The sequence below is a fragment of the Manihot esculenta genome, chromosome 2 (assembly GCF_001659605.2).
Source record: "Manihot esculenta cultivar AM560-2 chromosome 2, M.esculenta_v8, whole genome shotgun sequence".
In the NCBI taxonomy this organism is placed as follows: domain Eukaryota; kingdom Viridiplantae; phylum Streptophyta; class Magnoliopsida; order Malpighiales; family Euphorbiaceae; genus Manihot; species Manihot esculenta.
In genome coordinates this window covers 24,986,018-25,010,624 of record NC_035162.2, presented here as the reverse complement: position 1 = coordinate 25,010,624, position 24,607 = coordinate 24,986,018, and the positions used below count along the sequence as shown (strand labels likewise).

At 31.3% G+C, this 24,607-nt stretch overlaps 1 protein-coding gene across 1 annotated transcript in view; it reads left to right on the top strand.

The window, feature by feature from the left end:
• Positions 1-9,720: 9,720 nt before the first annotated feature.
• The window catches only part of LOC110609083 (bifunctional bis(5'-adenosyl)-triphosphatase/adenylylsulfatase FHIT), a 37,198-nt gene continuing 22,311 nt past the window's right edge, over positions 9,721-24,607 (top strand). The window contains exons 1-2 of the mRNA XM_021748413.2: positions 9,721-9,881; positions 10,038-10,148. Coding sequence (XP_021604105.1) covers positions 9,753-9,881; positions 10,038-10,148 — 240 coding nt within the window. The 5' untranslated portion in view covers positions 9,721-9,752. The remainder of the gene's footprint in view (positions 9,882-10,037; positions 10,149-24,607) is intronic.

Below are 24,607 nucleotides of genomic sequence, written 5' to 3'. Positions count from 1 at the left end.
AACCAATAGAAGAAACATTTGACCAACATACAAAACCACAACATACTACGCAAGGTATTAAAATACAAGAAGGTGTCTTTCGACAAGGCCAATTTAGTCAACCATATGAAGATAGTGATTTTACTATAAATACCTTAACCCAACCTTTCACCCTTGATAAGGACCTCATTCAAGCTGACTATATGTCAGATCAAAACCGGGGGAAAAGGGACCTATTTTTGCAAACCTATTCCAGAAAAGAACAAAGTTTAATTAAAAAACAATTCTTTACATTCTGTAATCAAGTAGAAAAAACTATACCATTCTTTACATATTTAAAATATTTCCATGACAAAAAATTAAATGTATTAGAAAAGAAAATACATAAATGGCACAAAGTAAATAATGAAGGAGGAGTTAGTGATCTAGCTCATGAATGTGAAAGACCACCATTAGACAGAGTATTTTTCAAAAAGAACCAAATAGCTCATGGCATGCAACCAATAGTAAAAACTGACAATATTGAGGAAAACAATATAAGAGACATCAGCCTACAAAACAATTGGACCAATGTATCATTACATATCATAGGCCAACAATTAGATAGACTAGAAGAAAAAATAGATAGAAATCATGAAGAAATTACAAATATAGAACACATAGAGACACCTCAGGCACCATCTCCCATAACTCCAAAACCAAACACTATATATTTATCTCAGAGATATAGCAATCCAAAACCATATGATATAGATCCAGCGAAAAAATCCATTAATAAATCTTTTACAAAAATGATACCTCCATCACAAAATCCCATAGAAATAGTAACTTTAAAGCCAAAAACAGAATTAAATGATATGTCAAAATTCTTGCAAAATATTATAAGAGAACAAGGTACGTCTCCAAAACCTAGTATGACAGGAGGCATCAAAATAAAAGAACCTACACAGAGTAAGATATCAAGTGAAAGTACTAACAAAGATAAAAATAAAATAACTATTTTAACTGAATACAATGAAACCTCTTCATCAGAAGATGACATTATAGATAATCCCTTAGAAGTATCATACTCTGACCAAAGTAATGATATTCCTTTAAATGCCATAGGAAGACAATACGAAAAAAGACCAGATGATTTAAAAATATTAGATAGGAAACAAAGACAGTATAATGCAAAAAATATTTATGAATGGAATATAGATGACCTATCTGAAACAGAAATAATACAAATAACCAAGGAAATGGTCATTGTAGGGAATATTTATAAACAAAGAGTTGGCATTACAGAAAAAGATGCCGCTGAAAATATCATATTAGGATTTACAGGAGAATTAAGGACATGGTGGGACAAATTATTAAGCAATGAAATAAAAACAAATATACTAAATGCTAGAAGAATCGATAGCATTACTGGCGAACCAGTTATTGACCCACTAACAGGACAACCGCAAGCTTTTGTCTTAGCTTATCTAGTCTATAATCTTATATCTCATTTTATAGGAGATTTAGATTTATACACTGAAAGAAATAGTGAAATATTACAAAATCTTAAATGTAGAAAGTTAGAAAATTTTAGATGGTATAAAGACAATTTCCTAAAACGAGTTTATGCATTAGCTGACCCAAATGCATACCATTGGAAAGAAAAATTCCTAACAGGACTACCAAGATTATTTGCAACAAAAGTAAAAGAAACAATTGAACAAAAATTTGGACACATTTCTTATGATGACTTAACATATGGAGACCTAATAACCTGTGTAAATTTAACAGGCATAAGATTATGTAGAGACATGAAATTACAACAAAAATTAAAAATGGAAAATAGACAATCTCGTAAAGAATTAGGAAATTGGTGTGAACAATTTGGATTCGGAACCATAAAGAAACAGAAACATAAAAGATATAAACCTTTTAAAGAAAAAATTTATAGACGATATAAGTATCCTAGGAAGCCATATAATAAATATAATAAGCAAATTACTAAAAAACCTTTTACAAAGAGACCCTTTAAAAGAAATACTTATAGGAAAAACAATTTTAAAAGATCTAATGATAAAACTAATATAACTTGTTATTTGTGTAACCAAAAAGGACATTATGCAAAGGAATGTCCTGCAAGAAGAAAAATACATGAATTAGGTTTAGAATTAAAAATAGATAATATAGAACAATTGTTAGAAAAAATTGACCAAGATAAGTTATCTTCTTCAGAATTAGATGATGAATATAGTAGTGATAATTCAGCAGAAACAATAAGTAGTTCAGATAACAACCATAATTGTCAAGGAGAAATTTGTAATTGTAACAATAAGGTAAACGTTCTAACAGAATATCAACAAGTATTAGAACAAATAGAACAAGTACAAGATTCTAATCTTAAACGAAAAATGTTTAAAAAATTAACAAAATTAATTAATGAAGAAATAAAACAAGAAACTGCACCACCAACTAAGTTCGAAGATATTGAACAATTATTTAAACAGAAGAAACCCGTAACAACAATTTCCTCTATGGATTTACAATCTGAAATAAGACAATTAAAATTGGAAGTAAGACAATTAAAATTAAGATGTGATTATTTAGAACAAAATCAAAAATTAACGCAAAATGTAGAAATAGGACAAAGTTCAGGAAAAGATAAAGTAAACATAGAACAGAAACCAACAGAAATAACGTCAGAAAGTGAAGGAGAAACAGCATTAAAATTTAATGACATTACAAGAATAAGATACCAAAAATGGTATGTAAAAATAAATTTGACAATAAAAGACTTTACACTCGAAACTATAGCAATGTTAGACTCAGGTGCAGATATGAACTGTATAGACCAAGGTATCATACCTAGTAAATATTTTCATAAAACAAAACAGACCCTATCAGCAGCAAATTCTACAAAAGTAAAAATAGATTATAAAATACCAAAAGCACATATCTGTAATAATGGGATATGTTTTAAAACCAGTTTCATGTTAATTAAAAATCTCAATACACAAATTATCCTTGGAAATCCATTTTTACAAATGTTATACCCCTTTAAAGTCACACAATTAGGTTTAGAAACCAATGTATTAGGACAGGATATTATATTTCAATTCCTAACACCAATTAATTACCATGATGTTAATTTATTTCAACAAGAAAACATAAGTAAAATTAATAATTTAGAAAACCAAATAAAATTTTTAAAGAAAGATTTACATTATATCCGAATAGAAGAACAATTAGAAAATCCAAACATTCAACAACAAATTAAAAACTTGCAAGAACAATTTGAACAAGATCTATGCTCAGATTTACCAACAGCATTTTGGGACAGAAAACAACATATAGTAACGTTACCATATGAACCAGACTTTAAAGAACAAGATATACCAACTAAAGCCAGACCTATACAAATGAACCAAGAAATGGTAGAATTTTGTAAAAAAGAAATTCAAGACTTATTAGCCAAAAAATTAATCAGACCAAGTAAGTCACCATGGTCATGTGCAGCTTTTTATGTAATGAAAAATGCAGAAATTGAAAGAGGAACACCTCGATTGGTCATAAATTATAAACCTTTAAATACAGCTTTACAATGGATAAGATATCCGATACCAAATAAACAGGATTTATTAAATAGATTATACAAAGCACAAATATTTTCAAAATTTGACATGAAATCAGGATTTTGGCAAATTCAAATAGCTGAACAAGATAAATATAAAACGGCATTCACAGTACCATTCGGACAATATGAATGGAATATTATGCCTTTTGGATTAAAAAATGCACCAAGTGAATTTCAAAAAATAATGAATGATATTTTTAATCCATATAATTTTATAATAACATATATTGATGATGTTTTGATTTTTAGTGAAAATATAAACCAACACATTAAACATTTAAATATTTTTTATAAAGCTGTAAAACGAAATGGTTTAGTCCTATCAAAACCAAAAATGAAATTATTTCAAACTAAAATTAGATTTTTAGGACATGAAATATACCAAAATACTATAGTACCAATACAAAGAAGTCTAGAGTTTGCTAGCAAATTTCCTGACGAAATTAAAGACAAAAACCAATTACAAAGATTTTTAGGATCATTAAATTATGTTGCTGACTTTCTACCAAATCTAAGAATTTTATGCAAACCTTTATTCAACAGACTAAAAAAGAATCCTAAACCATGGACAGCTGAACATACGAAAATAATACAAGAAATCAAAAAACATGTTACAAGATTACCATGTTTAAATATTTGTAATCCAAACTACCAAAAAATAGTTGAAACTGATGCATCTGACCAAGGATATGGCGGTATACTTAAACAGCATATAAACCATAAAGATTATATTATTAGGTATTATTCTGGAATTTGGAACTCTACACAAGAAAAATACTCTACGATTAAAAAAGAAATTTTAGCCATTGTCTTATGTGTAACAAAATTCCAAAGTGACTTATTAAACCAAAAATTCATCATTAGAGTAGATTGCAAGGCAGCTAAGGATGTATTAACAAAAGATGTCAAAAATCTAGCAGCTAAACATATTTTTGCACGATGGCAAGCTTTTTTCTCTATATTTGATTTTGAAATTATTCATATTAAAGGAACTGACAATTCTATTGCAGATTTTTTAACAAGAGAATTCTTGCAGGGAAGATGACAGACAAAGGAAAGGAAGCAGAAAAGATCTCTTTGAGATCACAAAGTTCACAAACAAATTTGACAAAATTACAATTATTTACTCCAGGACATAGTTCTGTCCAAAATATCACGGGACAGTTATCTGTACCCAGACCATTGTATACAAATACTACTAGTATAATAAATAGACCCATTGGTCATATATCAAGTGCTTTGATCACACAACCACATTATGCAAGACCAAGATCGCCCAGACCTCATTTTACTTCCTTCAACAAATTCAGCCCATTACAAACAGTACCAATAACTCCATCCACATTTAAACAGGCCGTCACTAACACATCATCTCCAAGACACACAATACCTACAAGCCCATCTTCTTCAAGCCAAACTGATTTAGCCCAATATAAATATAAGCCCATTGAAGACCAGATTATTACCATAGAACCAGAATACTGGGCACAAAATCCTCATTTAAATGAATATCAACTTTGTGAAACCATTTTTCCCAAAACTCATTATTACATCCCTGACAATTTCCAAAAATCCCAAATCTATTATGAAGCCATTCTTACTCATACAAATTCTATCCTCATACAAAACAATTTTGATCCTCACAATCATACCAAACTCAGATATTGCAAAGTAAGACTACTCAAGGTATGGACTCTTACTGAGTGGGGACAAGAGCCCCATAAAACAAAAGAATTTACTTATACCAATGGACAATTGAGACAAAATGCAAAATATAACTATTATGATTATCAATTTGCTTGGGAAAGAACATTTTTCAAGCAAAATGAACAATTATCCATATCTTTCTTCTTTTATATTTCTGACAATTTTACCTATCCCATCCCATTTTGGTTTCACCAATGGTGGAACAAATTTGGTATCCATGATGATATTATCCCAGATCAAATTACACCTGCGAAAACCCAATTTTTTGATAAACAGCAATTACCAGAAACCATTATTTGCTCTCCCCAGTGGCTTATTTATTCTCATTACTTTCATATACCTTGGATTTTCATGACCGAATACCATATTAAAGACCAAATTATTGACAATTTCCAAATTCCCATGTTAGTCAGAAAATACAAAACTAAATGGTGGACTAAAACTAATCTCCAAGGTTGCGACCAAATAGCAGTAGACCAGTTCTTTGTAAACAATCCACAATATTGCAAAACACCTAGCCCAGCCGCTATTACTAAACAAGAAACCTTTTTAGCAAGAAAACAACAAATTATGGCACACATGGCTGCTTGTACCTCTGAACAAGAATATGAAAAATTACTTGAAGAAATAAAAGAAACAAGGAGTACTGCAGCATCACCATCACCAATTGACCTATCTGATGACAATGATGACTTTTTTACACAAGCAGAGATATAAGACACATTGTAACTTAGCAAAAAAGCAGATACCCGACAAAGTGGCCGACAGAAGAAAGAGAAAAAGACAAAAGCATGATGATGTCACAACACATGTAGCGGACAATTGGCCGACAAGATAAAATGATGGCCGACAAAGTTAAAAGTAAAAGTAAAAGTAAAAAGAAAAAGAAGAAAAAAACAAATGACTCAGCAGCAGACAAAAGAAAGTGGCGCACTAACCGACATTCTTCACAAATGAAGGAAAGACAACTCAGCACGCACTATCATGGACCGCTCAACCAAATTCAATAAACATTTGACATCCGCGGCTATAAAAAGGAACTCTCCAGACCAACGAAAACACACCGAAAATTCATAGAGCAAATTTTCTCTAAATGTATTTTGCAATTAGCCTAGTTTCTATTGTTACAACTTGTAAGGAGTTCCAAGTTTACTACAACTGGAACGTAGCAGTTTATTTTTAAATCTGTATTGTACAAAGTAAGTTGTATTTTCTTTTCAGTCTTTAATACAAAGTATTTTATACAACTGTTACTATATAAGTCCGTGTTGACGGCAAACTATTCTCTCTCTCTTCGCGTACCAATCTGAGTTAATTCTGGGATTCCAGATTAACATTGCAGGAACCCTGACCATAATAAGTATGCTCTGTGCTTGCAGTATCAACTGATCTGGCACATCAGAAATTGTCTTCACCATGGAAATTGAAATAGGCATATTCTATTGTCATATTTGTAAACAATTTTATATACTGTATTATTGTTATGATTGTAAACAGTGGTATACTGTTGATATTACCGACCCTTATTGTACTCTTAATATTGTATAAATAAAAGAATGTTTATCATTTTATTTGATATTATTCAATTAGAACATGGTTATATTCTTAAATATTATATGTCAACTAGAACTGATTATGTTATTGCTTATTGTTTTTATGAATACCTAATATAACCATGAGATTTATTAAATCAGCATTAGAAGATTTAAGTCTAGTTGATATTAAAAATTATTATTATTTGATTTTATGATATGAGAAAAAATTATTAATTAGTTTTTTAGTTTTAAAAAATACATTAAATTTTTTTTAAAATTTTAAAAAGTTCATCGATATGTTTTTCAATTAGTTTTAGCTATTAAGTATTATAAAAATAAAAATTATTATTTAGTTAGTGTAGTATAGAAAAACTTAATAATTAATTTATCAAATTAAAAAATAAATTAAAATATTCTTAAAATTTTAAAAAATTTATTAATTAATTTCTCTATCAAATTTAACTTTTAACTATTATAAAAAAAATTTTAAATATTTTCAACATGAAAAAACTAATTAATAGATATTTTTATGAAATTGAGAGACTAACTAGTGAATTTTCTATTGCTACAAAGATTAAATAGTAAAATATTTAATAGGTAAAACTAATGAAAGACTAATTAATATATTTTTAATATTTTAAAAATATTTTAGTGTATTTTCTAAACTGAAAGACGAATTAATAAGTTTTTTTATATTGTAGAAATTAAATAATAATTTTTTTTTGTAAAAAATTTAAAGTGATTAATTAGTAGATATTTTTATAAAATTAAAAAATTAATTAATAACTTTTTTATATTATAAAAATTAAATAATAAAATATTTAACAAGTAAAACTAATAAAAGAACTAATTAATATATCTTTTAAAATTTTAAGTGTTAATTTTAATTTATTTTTTAAAATCGATGAATTAATTAATGAGTTTTTTTATATTATAAATAATAAATTTTTTTATAATAATGAAATAAAAATATATGTTATAAATTAATTAAATAAATATGTATTTTTAAAAATATGAATTTGATTAATAAGATAAAACTTTAAAATTTGTGATAATAATTTAATAAAAATTATAAAGAAAAATAATAATTCAATAGAATATATAATAAAATAACTAATATTTATAGTTCTAAATACTAATTAATTTAAATTATTTTATCTATTAGAATAAAATTAATAAAATTATATATATTATTAAAATTACTCATGATAATTTAGAATTATTATATAAAAACTAATTTTAATTAAAAAATAATATAAATTTACTATTTATATTTATAAAAATTTAAAATTATTATTTATATACTTATATTCTAATTTTATTATTTTTATATAAAATTATATAAAAAATAAATTATATAAAAATTAAAATTTTATTATTTATAAAATAAATCATGACTATTATAATAGTATAAAAACATATAAGGCACTTAAATAAAAGTTAGTAATTATAAAAGAGTATGCGTCTTAAAAATATATACTAAAAGTGGTAATTTTTTTTTATGAATATAGATAAATATGCCAAATAATTTTTATTAGACTGATAATGAAATTGCAAATACTTAGCTAAATTATTTTAATTTTATTAGTTTGCAATTTTATTTATTTTGTTGGAGCATTTATTATGGAATATTTTATTTGTGATATGTTTATTCATAAGAAAATATTATTTATCAAAAACTATATAATAATGAAAATAATTTTAGAAAAACTATAATAGTAATTTGGAATATTTATGATACAAATATTTAATCTATAAAAACATATAAGGCACTTAAATAAAAGTTAGTAATTATAAAAGAGTATGCGTCTTAAAAATATATACTAAAAGTGGTATTTTTTTTTATGAATATAGATAAATATGCCAAATAATTTTTATTAGACTGATAATGAAATTGCAAATACTTAGCTAAATTATTTTAATTTTATTAGTTTGCAATTTTATTTATTTTGTTGGAGCATTTATTATGGAATATTTTATTTGTGATATGTTTATTCATAAGAAAATATTATTTATCAAAAACTATATAATAATGAAAATAATTTTAGAAAAACTATAATAGTAATTTGGAATATTTATGATACAAATATTTAATCTAACAGTTTCTTTTAATATAGATAAATGTGATAAATATTTTTTGTTATTTAATGATAAAATTATAAATAATTATTAAATTATTTTTTATAATTTTATTAGATGTAATTTTATTTATTAGAGTTTTCATTATTGATATTTTATTTATCATATATTTATTCATATCACAATATTATTTATCAAAAATTATATGATAATAAAAGTAATTTGAAGTTTGATAAATAATTTTTGATAAAAATATTTAATGTGATAATTTGTTTATGAATATTGGTAGGCATAATAAATATTTTTTATTACTTTAATAATAAAAAATTTAGGTAAACACTTGTGAAGCGTAATTATTTTTTTGAGAAAAAAGATATTTAAAACTATAAAATTGAGAATGTTGTAGTTAAAATTATCATAAAAGTAAATATTTTTTATTACTTTAATAATAAAAAATTTAGGTAAACACTTGTGAAGCGTAATTATTTTTTTGAGAAAAAAGATATTTAAAACTATAAAATTGAGAATGTTGTAGTTAAAATTATTATAAAAGTAAATATTTTTTATTACTTTAATAATAAAAAATTTAGGTAAACACTTGTGAAGCGTAATTATTTTTTTGAGAAAAAAGATATTTAAAACTATAAACTTGAGAATGTTGTAGTTAAAATTATCATAAAAGTAATCATTATTTTAAAATCCTCATCCGTTTTCCTTTGTCCCAAAAATTTCTATGTATCACGTGATAGGCACACGCTAAGCTATCTGCGACTAATGACCACAGTCCATTGGTCAGCAAAAGTACTCCATGGCTCCAGCCATAGAGCGTGAATTATAAAATGGGAAAAGGGCTGCGATTGCTGCCTTCTCTCGCTTTCACTCTCACCCACTCGCACAGCGGAAATTGCCTCCCTCGTGGCTCCGCCGTAGGGTTCCGATCCATCTCCTCCACATCCACCACCACCAAGGTAATGAACGCAAACCATTTTTCTTCTCCTCCTCGTTTGCCTATTCATCCCTTTTTCTTTGTCATTAAATATCTTTGCTTGCACTTTCTGCATTTCCTCAATTCATCAAACACTTTATGATCCATTACTCCACCTATAATTATGTGCGAAGCACAGATGTCGGCAGAGCACTATAAGTTCGGGCCTTACAAAATAGAGCCGAAGGAAGTATTTTACTCTTCTGAGCTCTCCTATGCCATGGTCAACCTTCGTCCTGTTGTTCCTGGTACTCGGTCCTTTTGCATTATTCTATTTATGAATGCCTAGTATTGTCTTTGCTTTCACTCTTCATTATTCTGGTGATCCTATTGGTTTATAACGTGCATTTCACTCTGTTTATTGGTGTTCCGGTCTTCTGTGCCCTATTTAGCTCTTTTGTCTTGCCAATTTTCGAATTATTTCCTCACTTTCTGGGTGGCTATCACTTGTTGCTTGGCCCTATTGAGTTATTTTTTATTTAACTAAGTTCATATTGTAGAAAGTGGTTGGTCATTACAACTTATTCCTGGCAGCTTTTGCTCTTACATAAATATCTTGAAGATCAATCTCACCATTTGCTTAGGATTTTGGAAGCACAGTTTGCCTAAAATGATTAAAACTAGATCATCAGAGCACATTATTTTGATCACAACCTTGATGATAATTCTTTTTTTCCTCTAGTAGTTGCATGTTGTAGCCTATCTCTTTTCTGGATGCATTTGTCGGTTATTTTCTCTCCCCCCAAAATTTTTTCTTGGATGCTTTGCAATTTTTTCTTGGATGCTTTGCTGCCTTTTTGCTTAATCTTTTATAAATAATCTACTATCAAGTATCAATTAATCTAGCTTGCTTGATATAATGATAAATTAGGGAAAGTCAAGAGGTTAGACTACTGCCAAAAACATTTTACTTTATTTTATTTTTTTATGGTTCACAAGATTGTTGCTTTTTGTTGATGAGTTGTTATCTTATGGTTCTAGATATTGTTGCTATTTAGTGAGACTGAGGATTTAGGGTTATTAGTTTTAACGTCATTAGCCCTTTTTTTTTTTTAATTTGGTTTTCAGAAAACATTTGTTCTAGAATTCTAATTTCTAAGAGCTTGTTTGCTACCACTTTTTGTTTTACTGTTTGCTTCCCAAAAAACCAAAATTTGGTTTATCATTTTCTATTGTTACTTTCTAAAACTTAGCTTTTCTTTTCACAATGACAAATATTTGAGATAGGAAATTCATTATTAAATAATGACAACCCCTCCAGCATCAAAATAAAATTTATGTAGTCATCATCCTCCAAAAGTGGAAATGCTTAGCCATCATAATGTGAGAGAGAGAGAGTCAAAATATCAATGCACATATCAAAGGAATTTCTGGTTGTGAAATCAAGCTATGCTCAAACCCATTGAAGATTTGCAAATTGAGTGAAGAAAAGTAGAGATCTTAGAGCAAGAAGTATTGATAATTGGGAGAGAATGGTACAAGTACGACAAAGGAAAAGAATTGATATGATACCAAAAGTACTGAATAATGACAACCCCTCCAACATCAAAATCAAGCTATGCTTAAACCCATTGAAGATTTGCAAATTGAGTGAAGAAAAGTATTGAGAGATTCAAAATATCAAGGCACATATCCAAGGATTTTCTGGCTGTGAAATCAAGAGATCTTAGAGCAACAAGAAGTATAGATATTAAATATGAGTATGACAAAGGAAAAGAATTGATATGATACCAAAGTATTGAATCTTACAGCAAAAAAAGTAAAGTAAAAGAAGATGACGCAGCATGAAGCTCACAAGAATAACACACAATCACACATGACAGTGAAAATTGAAAGAATAAACTCACATTCTATTAATCAAAAAGCTGAAAAATACATGTAGATCTAGGGTATTTATAGAGTTTTAATTCTCCTAAACATATTACAAAATAATACTCTTGCAAAATAGGAATTGAATACCTAACTAAAATAGGAGTAAACTAATCCTAATTAAAGTAGAATTACAAAATAACTTCCTAAACAAAACAAAAGACATTAAAAACTAAAATAGGATTAATAACTAAGCTAAATAGAACTTCTAAATGAAGTAGGAAGCTGAGGAACCAAATTTGGACAAAGTCAGCCTGACACTAGGGTGTGTAAAATTCCTTGGAACACGATCTAGGGCTTGTTGGACTAAGGACTGGGCTTTCAAGCCCTTCTTGCCTTGAAGATGCCCTGAGGCGTGCTGCAGGCCCTCTGGAACGCCCTGGGGTGTGTTGCTGGCCCTTCCAGCAGCTGTTTGCTGCAAAATTCTGCCCTTTGAGGCCCTTTTTCTTCCCCATGGATTACCACTAATATCCTCTGCATCAGAAGATAAATTAAACATTGAGAGAGAGAATAGTACAAGTATGACAAAGGAAAGGAATTGATAGAACACCAAAAGTTTTGAAATCTTATGGCAAAAAGGAAAAGGAAAAGGAAAGTCAGAGAAGACAATTTAAATATCGAGGGAGAGAGAGAATAGTACAAGTATGACAAAAGAAGGATTAAAGGAATTGATGGAATAGCAAAAGGATAGGGAGAGACTGAAATAAACAGAGATGGAAGAGGGAAGAGTGGTAGGATAGAAAGGCTGAAACAAGAAATGGAAGAAAGGAATTGTAACTTTATTTATTTACTTCCTTTTTTATTAGTTTTTGCTGCATTTTTTTTTTGCTATGAAAATAAGCTAAGTGATAAATGCTAAAAAATTGCTCTTCCAAGTCCTAATCAATTTTTTAGGATGAAAAAAAGGAAAAATCAGTTCATCATCATCATGGTTTCTTTTGTGCAATAACTCTTTCAGGTGTGCATCTGTGCCTTTTACATAAGCATTTAAGTAATAGGATGGCTGGACATCTTTGCACTTTGTACTTTTGATAACTATGGTGATCTCATTTTATTTGAGTATCAAAATTTGCAATTGGATTGATAATCTTGTTTCTGTGGAAATAAATAATGATTATCAAGTGGGTGAGGGAGGATGAGAAGTAAGATAAATTCTCAGCTCGTAATAAATTTAGAAGAAAATAAAGAGAACTGATCTAGAAGCAGAGATGCCGAGTGTTCTCCTGTGAATTTATCTATTTTAACTACCTTTGGGTGAGGGAGGATGGTCAGTGAACTGAATATTTAATGTTTCTATGATTTCTTCTCTTTTCTTGATATGATCACATAGTAAAACTGTTAGCAAAAGCCCAATTAAGGATCCAGGAAGCATGGGCTGAGAGCCTGGTATTTTAAGAATTTACTACAGTAGAAAATTGAAGAAGAATCACTACATTGAAGGGAAGGATTATTCCGGAAATCAAAGCTGAATCAGTTAGGGGGAATCATGGAACAAACTTCAACAACAATGATTAGCAAATTATATTTCTATTCATGTGTATAAATAAGGGAGTGGGTAGCTGATAGAGTGAGGAGCGATTAAGAAACAAAATGGGGAAAAACAAAAGTAATAGGATTACTTAAGAGAACTATTTCAGTGAATACAAGAAAAGGGTTTCAGGAGTAGTCTCCCATTTAAAGAGCCAAACAATATCTAAAGACAACAAGAAAGATATCAGATACCCTTGCAATAGCAATTCCTTTGTTTAAGTGTACTCCATGATTCTGAGCAGCAATCATTCTCTAGTAATTGATTTCCGAGAATTTTGCTAACTGTATAATCCCCTCTTCTGTCTCTATTCCAGCTGTCCCATTCCCGAATCTTCTATATTCTCAGGTTGTGCTCCTGTGTTTCTCTTCCTTTGCCTGCAGTAGACTGACTTATTTAAAAAGATATAAGAGTCGAAAGGTTTTGGGTCTTGGCCCATGTTTGTTGGACTGCTGCTAACAGTATCAAAGAAGGGCATTGAGGGATTTAGCTTTTAAACAGGCTTAGCTGTAGACTTGCATAGCTAGTTTGAGAAAGTTGTTCTTGGTTATTTTCTTATTATCATGAGTTGTAAATATTGTGTTGTTATTGAGAAATAGCCACTTGTAAAGGCATTTTACCAAGTTAATTCAATACAATCTCCAAAGTTATGCTCATTTCTTTCTTTAGGTTGAGACTTTGTCCTTCACTTATCATTATTGGTTTGACTTGCTGGGACTTTCCACCCCGCCATTACCAAAACTTGCGAAAGGATGGGTTGAAGGATGTGTTTATCAGATAGAGAAGAACATGTTGAAGTTAGGATGGGTTGAAGGATGTGTTGAAGGAACTTCCAACTTTTGAAGGTGTGGATCCTATTAGGTGGCTTGTGAGAGTAGAACAATATTTTGCTCTTAATAATACATGGGAAGATATGAAGATACAACTGGCTTTAGTATGCATTATGGGACCTGCTCTTCGTCAAATGCGTTGGTTGTGGTAGCGTACGCTAGACCTTTCTTGGACCTAGCTAACCTTTGAAATCCTTCACTGCTATGGAGTTGATATATAGGATAATCCATAAGAACATATGGCCACCATTCACCAAGACTTAATTGTGGATAATCTACAAATGCTTTTGTCGAATTAGCAGCTCAAGTTGATGGGCTAATCCATAAGAACAACATTTTGCATAGTTAATTCAAGTTATACTCATTTCTTTCTTTAAGTTTAGACTCTATTTTTTACTATCAAAAACACTAAAAAGAACTATAAAGTACTCTATAATTTCCCCACTAAACTATTCATTAGAATTGAACTGTAATATTAAATTTCTTGAATATTCGACAATTATTTTTCTTGAATTCCTTCATTGCCTTAGTCTCCTTCGATTGGAGACAACTCGGCCTCGCATTTTGGATGTCAAGTTAAAGAAAATGACAGTTTCTTGACTAGTGATGTTGCCTTCTTGTTTTTCAACGATGATAGGAACACTTGGAAGTTGTCTTTAGATTTGTTAATGAACTTTGTGGGAACAGTAAAATGCATTTCTTGAAAATTAGCTGGAGGCATCACAAAACCATCGTGTTGATGTATTGAACAATTAATCCAAAATCCTTTATTCCTTTCTACGTTTTGTTCAGTAGCATTCTTGAAAGAGAATTTCTTGCGTTGATGCTCAATCTCCTTCTGTTGTAAATTTGGGAATAGGTGTTGTTGTTGAAGCTTTTGAGATGACAACTGGAGCTTTTTTGGTTCTTGTTCTAGCTCATATTGTCTAATTTTTGCCTCCTTTTTCCATTTTTTTAAGTTGTTCACGAGGCTCATCTAATTGTATCAACTATTAGGGCCAACTACTTGTATAGTTCCTTTTATTTTTTTTTCTTTTATGAAAATTTGCATTGTTCATTTTATTGCTTGGCTTTGAATGCAGCAGTTAACATGCTGGCCCTTTTAGAATTACACATCCTAGGATCCATCTTTTTCAAATAATAGGCTGGCGTATACTTCGCTTGTCTTAGATTTCATCTCATCCTACGTGACAATTGGCGGTCGCTTGGTATTTCGTATCATGCTCAACACCATACCACCATAATTTTGTAAATCCAGTAATCTTTTCTAACCTCACTCTATGATCTTCCCTCATGTTATACTTATCAAAGAATGATTCATTAAAATTGAGCAATCATAATAAAGCATGATCCAAGAAACCTTCAAAAGTAGGAATCTCTATCTTGCCTCTCATGTCAATGCTCTCCTTTGTATATTTTGGTTGAAATTTCCCTTTATCATGTCTAGGTCCAGCTTGAGGATATTGACTAGCTCTATTGTATGCTTTTTGTTAAAGAATTTGAGTAGTTGTGGTTCCTAATAGTTTCTCTAGACTTCATAGATTAGATGACATAATCTTAAGCATCCTATCCAGCTTTGCTTCCATTGAGTTCATTCTTGCCTTTGTTTCTTCATTGTATCAACGAAAGGAGTCGAACTCTTGTTGAAAAGAGTCAACTTTGAATTTAATTCAGCATTCATCACCATTTTTTAGATGATAAAACATAACTTCAGGGATCTTGAAGCTTTGATCCCAAACTAATGCAGGACAGCCTGCAGTTCTTAGAATTGAAGTTGAAATTTGAGGCTTTGTGAAGGCTTAAATGAGTAGGAATTTAGGCGAACAATTAAGGGTTTGTGAAAGGATGGTACTGAGGAGAGAAATTAAACGAGCATGTTCGTGAATGTGAACATTAAAATAAAATGTTTAGAAGGGTCATGGTTTTAAATCGCGGCCACGGTCGCGGGTAACGGAAATAGGTCTGTAACAACCATAACGTAACGGTAACGGTCTGGCGCTACACAAATTTTTCAAATCAATTTGCAAAGTTTATAAAATGATATGATATCAATAGATTTAATTCAGAACAATGTATACAAATATATAATAAACATAAATATATCAAATATATACTATTTAGCTTAAATTAAATACCATGTAGGAAATTACCAACCTCACTACCACTAAAAAGAACGCCGTGCAGGTTCTTGTTGGTCTTGACTTTGGCTCTCTGAGCTTTGATCATTAAGGTGATGCTGCTGATGTTGATAGTATTGCTGTGGATCAAAACTGAATAAGGAACCACCACCCATAATATCATTAGGATCACCATAAGTTGGCTGATGGTATGATAAAGCTGACTCTGCTCCTGATAAGGGGTAATATGAATATGCAGGAGGATAATTTGTTGGATATGGCACCCTTCTAAATTGGCCATGGAACCTATAATACTTCAGATGATGAGCTACCACCAGTTCCACCACCATACATAAAATTTGGATTATACGTGCCAGCATTGTATCCATAATTTAATGAATCAATTGACCTCTCCTCCTCATATGCAACACCCTCACCCCTTGTTTGGGATGTTTCAGCACCACCAGTACTAGAACTATGAGAGTCTTGTGATCTTTGATATGTACGCATCAGAGATGGTTCAGAAGCAATTCTAATTCCATTTTGTCTTTGACTAGGTGGATCTTGTGAACTACGACTACCACCTCCTTCAACTGTGGTTCCTCCTCCACCTTGATCACCACCACCATCATCATCATCACTACTAGAGCTGGATAAAATAAAAGAATCATCATCACCAGCAGCACCTTGTTGTCCTTGAGTTTGAGTGGCAGATTCAGACTGTGATTGAGCATTACTCGCCTCTTCACCATCTAACCATGGATTTGGTTGCCCATCAAGCAATGGAGATTCCCTTTCCTCCAACCAAGAGTTTAATGGATCATCTTCTTCAAAAATATAATCCAAATTAATTGGATCATAGCTCCTGTCTAACTCCTGTTGGCTTTTTCTTGTCACATTTCTGATTTTCAGCCTCATGTTGTAGTGCACAAAGACAAGTGCATGTAATTTTTGATACTTCAATCTGTTTCTTGTCTTTGTGTGAATGAGAGAAAATGTGCTCCAATTTCTCTCGCAGTTTGAAGCTGAAGTTGTTTGGCTCAGTACTTTAATAGCAATTTTTCTCAACTCAAGAGCACTTTCTCCATAATTAATCCACCACTCAGCTGCAAAATATTTTTAAATTTTTATTATTTTAATGAACTTGGTTGTATAAAAATGAATGAACAAAAATAATTTATACTTATTTTATAAACTTAGTACTTGGATTAGTGAACTTAAAAGCGCCAAAGCTGTTCCAAAACTCTCTATTTTGTCCCGAAAAAGTAGGGCCTACATGTTTCAAATTCTAACAAGTTAACTTCAAGTTCATAAGTAACTGTTCAAGCTTCAAGCCTTCAACTACACTAACATAGTAACACTTGAGAATTAGCTTGTTACTTACTTGATTTAATGCTTTCCCTTGATTTACTAAATCCCCCTCTAGACGTTGAATCACATTTTTGAGACCCAATATGATCTCATTATTATTTCCAATATCATGTGGACCATATTGATATTGAGGATTTAGAAAATATCCTGCAAAATAAAATATGAAGATAGATAATAAGTTATCTCTTAATTTAACAATTTAATTTTCCAAACTATCAAATTATAATACAATATTCTTACCAGCGGCATGTAAGTCATGATGCAATTGAAAATTCCATCTATGATCGATTATTCTCCAATATTCCAAATAGCTTCTGGAATTTTTTTGAATAGCCAACTTTGCTCGCTCCATTGCTTCATATATAAATCCCATTGTTGGCTTGTCATCCCCCTTAACTAATCTTAAAACCTTCATGAGAGGTTATTGAACTTTCATTATTTATTGTGCCCTTTCCCAAAAGTTTCTTCCTTCGCTGCCTAAGCCAAGCACAATTTTCTTGGCTTCATGCGCCGGACCACTTGTTGCTTGTCCATATTTACTCATCATCCATTGCTCCGATTCAAACATATTCCTTAGCCCCACCCTATAACGGACAATAGACTCTAAAGCAATGAAGTTTGTGGCAAATCTAGTGATGCCAAGTCGAAAAATATCTCTATTGTCCGTGAATTTCTTCATATAATTAACTACCCAATTATGATTATAAATAAATTAGGTAATTACCTTGGCTTGGTCAATTATTTTTTGCACACTCTTCTTCTTTCCAATATCTTCCAAAATCAAATCAATACAATGAGCACTACAAGCAGTTCAATATAGATTAGGGAATTTCTCCATCAGTTTCTTCCCTCCTAATTTAATGGCAGCTTCGTTGTTCGTTACCACTTGGACAACTTTTTGAGGCCTATTTCTTCCACTACTTCTTTCATAATTTTAAAATAGTATTCTCCATCTTTATGTTCCACATTGGATGCATCAATAGACTTGTGGAGCATTGTGCCTCTGTTTGAGTAGACAAGGAAATTTACTATACTCATATGTGTTGGCCCACTCCAACCATCACACATTATAGTAACTCCCCTCTCCTTCCATATTCCATCAAATGAGGCTATATATTTTTTCATCTCATTGTACTCATTTTTTAGATAAACTTCTACAATTTCATAAGCACTAGGTGGAGATACATTAGGCAATGAGGCTATATATTTTTTCATCTCATTGTACTCATATTTTAGATAAACTTCTGCAATTTCATAAGCACTAGGTGGAGATACATTAGGCCCGATTTTTGCTGCTGTTCTTAAAAGTGGCTTTGTCCACGGTGACCCAACAATACTGAAGGGAAGCCTATTATGTATAAAAAATTTCCAAATGCTTTAGACCCTATAACGGCATCTCGGTGTCCTCCTCCTCTTCATCATCTTCGATTCTATTTATATTCATAATTTTTTCTTCTAATTCTCTCTCTTTTTTCTTTATCCTTTTTAGCTAATTGGTATTCTTTCAGGACAGCGGCCATATCTTTCTTAACTTGGGAATAAACTTTCTGACAACCTGCAATTTGACCAGGTATGTTAGCCAAGTGCAATTTCAATATTGTTATTCCACATGTGACTTTTCTCCCACAGAAATTACAAATCAGTTCTCCTTTTTTCCCTGTAGGTGTTGCAAACTTCCACCCAATATTATCACTTGGTTTACCACCCCTTGAGTAGAACTAGAACCACTTCCACGAGGCATTTTCAATACAAATATTTAATAACTGTTCATAAAAATTAAAAGATATCAAATGTCAAATACATTGAAGGCAAATATTTTTTTTTTCATAACTAATATTTTAATTTTAACCTAACTCCATACATTAATTTCTATTTAACACAAATTATATAAATATAAAATTTTTAATTGTCAAACTACAAGTCTTAGTCTACCACTATTAATTTAACTCAAAACTAACACTTTAATCCACAAAAATTAAACAAAAAAAATACAGCAACTAAAAATAATTTAATTTCATAATAATTTCTGAAAAATAGTCTAAACTAAACTAACAAAAACCATACAATTTATAGATCGGACAAATTAATAGCCTCAAAGTATATTCTTAACTCAAAACTACAAATTTAATCTAAAAAAAAAAAGAAAAAATACAGCAGCTCTGATTCCTCTGAATTCTGAAAGTAAAAATACACTATTAATTTAACTCAAATCTAACACTTTAATCCACAAAAATGAAATAAAAAAAAATACAGCAACTAAAATTAATTTAATTTCATAATAATTTCTGAAAAATAGTCAAAACTAACAAAAACCATACAATCTTTATAGATCGGACAAATTAATAGCTCAAAGTATATTTTTAACTCAAAACTACAAATTTAATCTATAAAAATTAAAAAAAAAAAAAAAATACAGCAACTGTGAAAGTAAAAATACAGAGAAATATTAACTCACCTTTTAGAAGAAATTGCCTTGAAATGATGTAGTTAATGGTAGATTTAAGCTTGTAATTGTAAATGAGAAATGTTTAGGGAAGCTTGAGATTGAGATATTTGAGAGAAAAGAAAGAGAAAGTTGGAAATTTTAGTTGCAAAATGAGGCTTTCTGCTGTGCTACTTGCTGGAGAAGAGGGACAAAAGTGGTCAAATTCAATGCATAGCTGGTTTCTGAAATCTGAATTTTGTGTTGGGATAAAGTAACGGCCGTTACCGTTACATCACTATCGGTAACGGCCGTTACTGTTACGGACGCAATTCAAAGGGAGCCGTTGGTTAATGGGTAACGGCCCTCCTTGATACCGTTACATAACGGCAGTTACATTACGTAACGACCGTTATTTAATACCCTGAGAAGGGTGTAGGATAGGAAGTTTTTGACTTATTAATTCTAGTAATTTGATTTGATTACTGATTCTAGGTACAAATTAGAATCCTTAATTATCTTTCATAATTATTTGATTATTTACTGTAATCCTTGGCCTATAAATAGGCATGTAAATTACTTGTAAAGATCAATAGGGAAATACAAGAATATTTTAAAATTCTCTAAAATTCTTCATAGTATTAGTTTTTTTTTATTTTATTTTAGGGTTTCAATTTATTTTTTTTCCTTTTTAGGGTTTCTAAACCTAGGTTTATTATTTTGGTATTGCCTTAACTAGGGGCCTTTTTTCATCTCACACCATCAGCAGTTGTTGGCCTGTCACCCCACTTTGATTCCAGAATCCCGTGCAAGTGAGGCTCATGCACCTCTCCTTCCTGGCGCGTGAGGTTCGATTCGACACTGTTTGTCTACCCACTCAACTCCGGTTTCATTTCGGACCTGATTACGGCCACCTCTTGCCGCTACCTGATCCTTTGGTAATTTGGTTAGGCTCTCTTGTGTGCAAATCTTGGATAACTCTTATTCTTTTATGATTCATTCTTTTCATCATGGTAGAAGGTAAAAAGGTCTCAATTATTAATTCTGATAATCCTTCCTTACAAATTAATCCTGTAAAACTTGATGAAAATAATTATCTTGCTTGGTTGAGGCTTGTTTGTTGTTTATCAAGACTAGAAGATTGCAGGGCTATATCAGTGATAATAAGATACAACTGGATGAGAGTAATCCAAAATTTCCTTAACGGGACTCAGATAATTGTCTTGTTATGATGTGGTTGCTTAACAGTATGCAACTTCATATCTCTAAGTCTTATTTATTGCTTGATACTGCTGCAAAGATATGAAAGATATTGTCCTTGACTTATTCCAAGATTTGGAATGATGCCTAGATTTATGATTTTCGAAATAAGATCCATGACACTAAGCAAGGAGAAATGCCTGTCTCCCAAATTTATTCTGAGCTATGTGGCTTACAGCTGGAGCTTGACTACTATCAGCACTTCCAGATAGACTATATCGGGATGCAGTCATATTTCGGAAAATGATTGAAAAGAAGCGGGTTTATGATTTTTTTTGTAGGTTTGAATAATGAATATGATCCAATTTGGGTCCAAGTTTTGGGTAAAGACCCCCTTTCCTTCGCTAGAAGAGGCACATACCCATGTTCAATAAGAGGAAAGTCGCTGACATGCTATGTCCAATACTGCAGCAGTTGAAAAGGCTAGGTTGGCTACTAGTTTGAACACACCACAACCTCCTAATTTTGAGAAAGATCACTTTCATTAATGACTACCATGGAAAATTGAGACATTAAGGAAACTTGTTGGAAGTTACAAGGTAGTCCCACTAGAAGCCATGGGGAAACGAGTTACCTCCAGAGTTCAAGCTAATTTATGAGAAATTGTGGAGGAGCCCTCTAAGGAGACAACTGCTTTTGAGTTCTTTTGGACACTTCATTCTCCTATAATGCCACATCTAATTTTGTTATTCTAAAGACTTTCTCAATTATTTTCCTTCTCTGACCAAGGATAGTGTCAGAATTGCTAATGGCTCTTTTACTCCTATATTTGGAACAATTCTGTTATTTGCACACCCAATCTTAAATTATCATCTATCCTTTATGTTCCCCGTTTTCTTATCAACCTTTTATCTGTTAGTGCTATCACCAATGTTCTTTAACTGTAAAATTAAATTTTTGATCATTGTGTTATTCAGAACCTTCGCATAGAGAAAAGGATTGATAATGGTAGACTGCATGATGGATTATATATATTGTAAAGTGATCCAAGTTCTATGGTATCTAAGCCTATTTTTGGAGAAAATATGGCACAGGCAGTCTGAGCATCCATCCTTTTTTGTTTTAGAAAAACTTTATCCTTGATTGTTTGTTAGAACTCAGTTTGGTTCTTTATTTTGTGATGTTTATGAGTATGATAAACACATTAGAAACTCCTATTTTTTGAGTCAATAATAAAAGCCAAATTTCTTTTGTGACTTCATTATGATGTTTGGGGGCTTACTTTTATTGATTGTTGCTCTTGGATGACTTTGGTATATTTGATTCAAGCTAAAAGTGATGCTTTGTCTTGTTTTTAATTTTTTCATCAGATGATTTTTATTCAATTTAATGTTAAGGTGAAAATTTTGAGAACTGATAATGGATAATATATAGATATTTGGTTTTTTGCTTATGTGGAGTCCAATGGGATAGTCCACCAGACAAATTGTCCCTATACTAGTGCACAAAATGGAGTTGCTGAAAGGAAAAACCAACTGGTGGTAGCTCGATCTCTTTTATTCACCATGAATCTATCAAAAACATATTGGGGAGATGCAATCCTTATATCTGCTTATCTTATCAATCGAATGCCTCACAAGCATGGTTTTAAATCGCGATCGCGGCCGCGTTCGCGGCCGCGGTCGCGGATAATGGAAACAGGTCTGTAACAGCCGTAACGTAACGGTAACGGCCTGGCGCTACGCAAATTTTTCAAATCAATTTGCAAAGTTCATAAAATGATATGATATCAATAGATTTAATTCAGAACAATGTATACAAATATATAATAAACATAAATATATCAAATATATTACTATTTAGCTTAAATTAAATACCATATAGGAAATTACCAACCTCACTACCACCAAAAAGAACGTCGTGCAGGTTCTTGTTGGTCTTGACTTTGGCTCTCTGAGCTTTGATCATTAAGGTGATGCTGCTGATGTTGATAGTATTGCTGTGGATCAAAACTGAATAAAGAACCACCACCCATAATATTATTAGGATCACCATAAGTTGGCTGAGGGTATGATAAAGCTGACTCTGCTCCTGATAAGGGGTAATATGAATATGCAGGAGGATAATTTGTTAGATATGGCACCCCTCTAAATTGGCCATGGAATCCATAATTTGATGAAGTATCTTCAGATGATGAGCTACCACCAGGTCCACCACCATACATAAAATTTGGATTATACGGGCCAGCGTTGTATCCATAATTTAATGAATCAATTGACCCCTCCTCATATGCAACATCCTTACCTCTTGTTTGGGATGTTTCAGCACCACCAGTACTAGAACTATGAGAGCCTCGTGATCTTTGATATGTACGCATCGGAGATGGTTCAGAAGCAATTCTAATTCCACTTTGTCTTTGACTAGGTGGATCTTGTGAAGTACGACTACCACCTCCTTCAACTGTGGTTCCTCCTCCACCTTGATCACCACCACCATCATCATCATCACTACTAGAGCCGGATAAAATAAAAGAATCATCATCACCAGCAGCACCTTGTTGTCCTTGAGTTTGAGTGGCAGATTCAGACTGTGATTGAGCATTACTCGCCTCTTCACCATCTAACCATGGATTTGGTTGCCCATCAAGCAATGGAGATTCCCTTTCCTCCAACCAAGAGTTTAACGGATCATCTTCTTCAAAAATATAATCCAAATTAATTGGATCATAGCTCCTGTCTAACTCCTGTTGGCTTTTTCTTGTCACATTTCTGATTTTCAGCCTCATGTTGTAGTGCACAAAGACAAGTGCATGTAATTTTTGATACTTCAATCTGTTTCTTGTCTTTGTGTGAATGAGAGAAAATGTGCTCCAATTTCTCTCGCAGTTTGAAGCTGAAGTTGTTTGGCTCAGTACTTTAATAGCGATTTTTCTCAACTCAGGAGCACTTTCTCCGTAATTAATCCACCACTCAGCTGCAAAATATTTTAAAATTTTTATTATTTTAATGAACTTAGCTATATAAAAAGGAACGAACAAAAATAATTTATACTTATTTTATAAACTTAGTACCTGGATTAGTGAACTTAATTGCCTTTTGCGCCAAAACTGTTCCAAAACTCTCTATTTTGTCCCGACAAAGTAGGGCCTACTTGTTCCAAATTCCAGTAAGTTAACTTCAAGTTCAAAAGCAACGGTTCAAGCCTTCAAGCCTTCAACTACACTAACATAGTAGTAACACTTGAGAATTAGCTTGTTAGTTGTTACTTACTTGATTTAATGCTTTTCCTTGATTTACTAAATCCCCCTCTAGACTTGAATCACATTTTTGAGACCCAACATGATCTCATTATCATTTCCAATATCATGTGGGC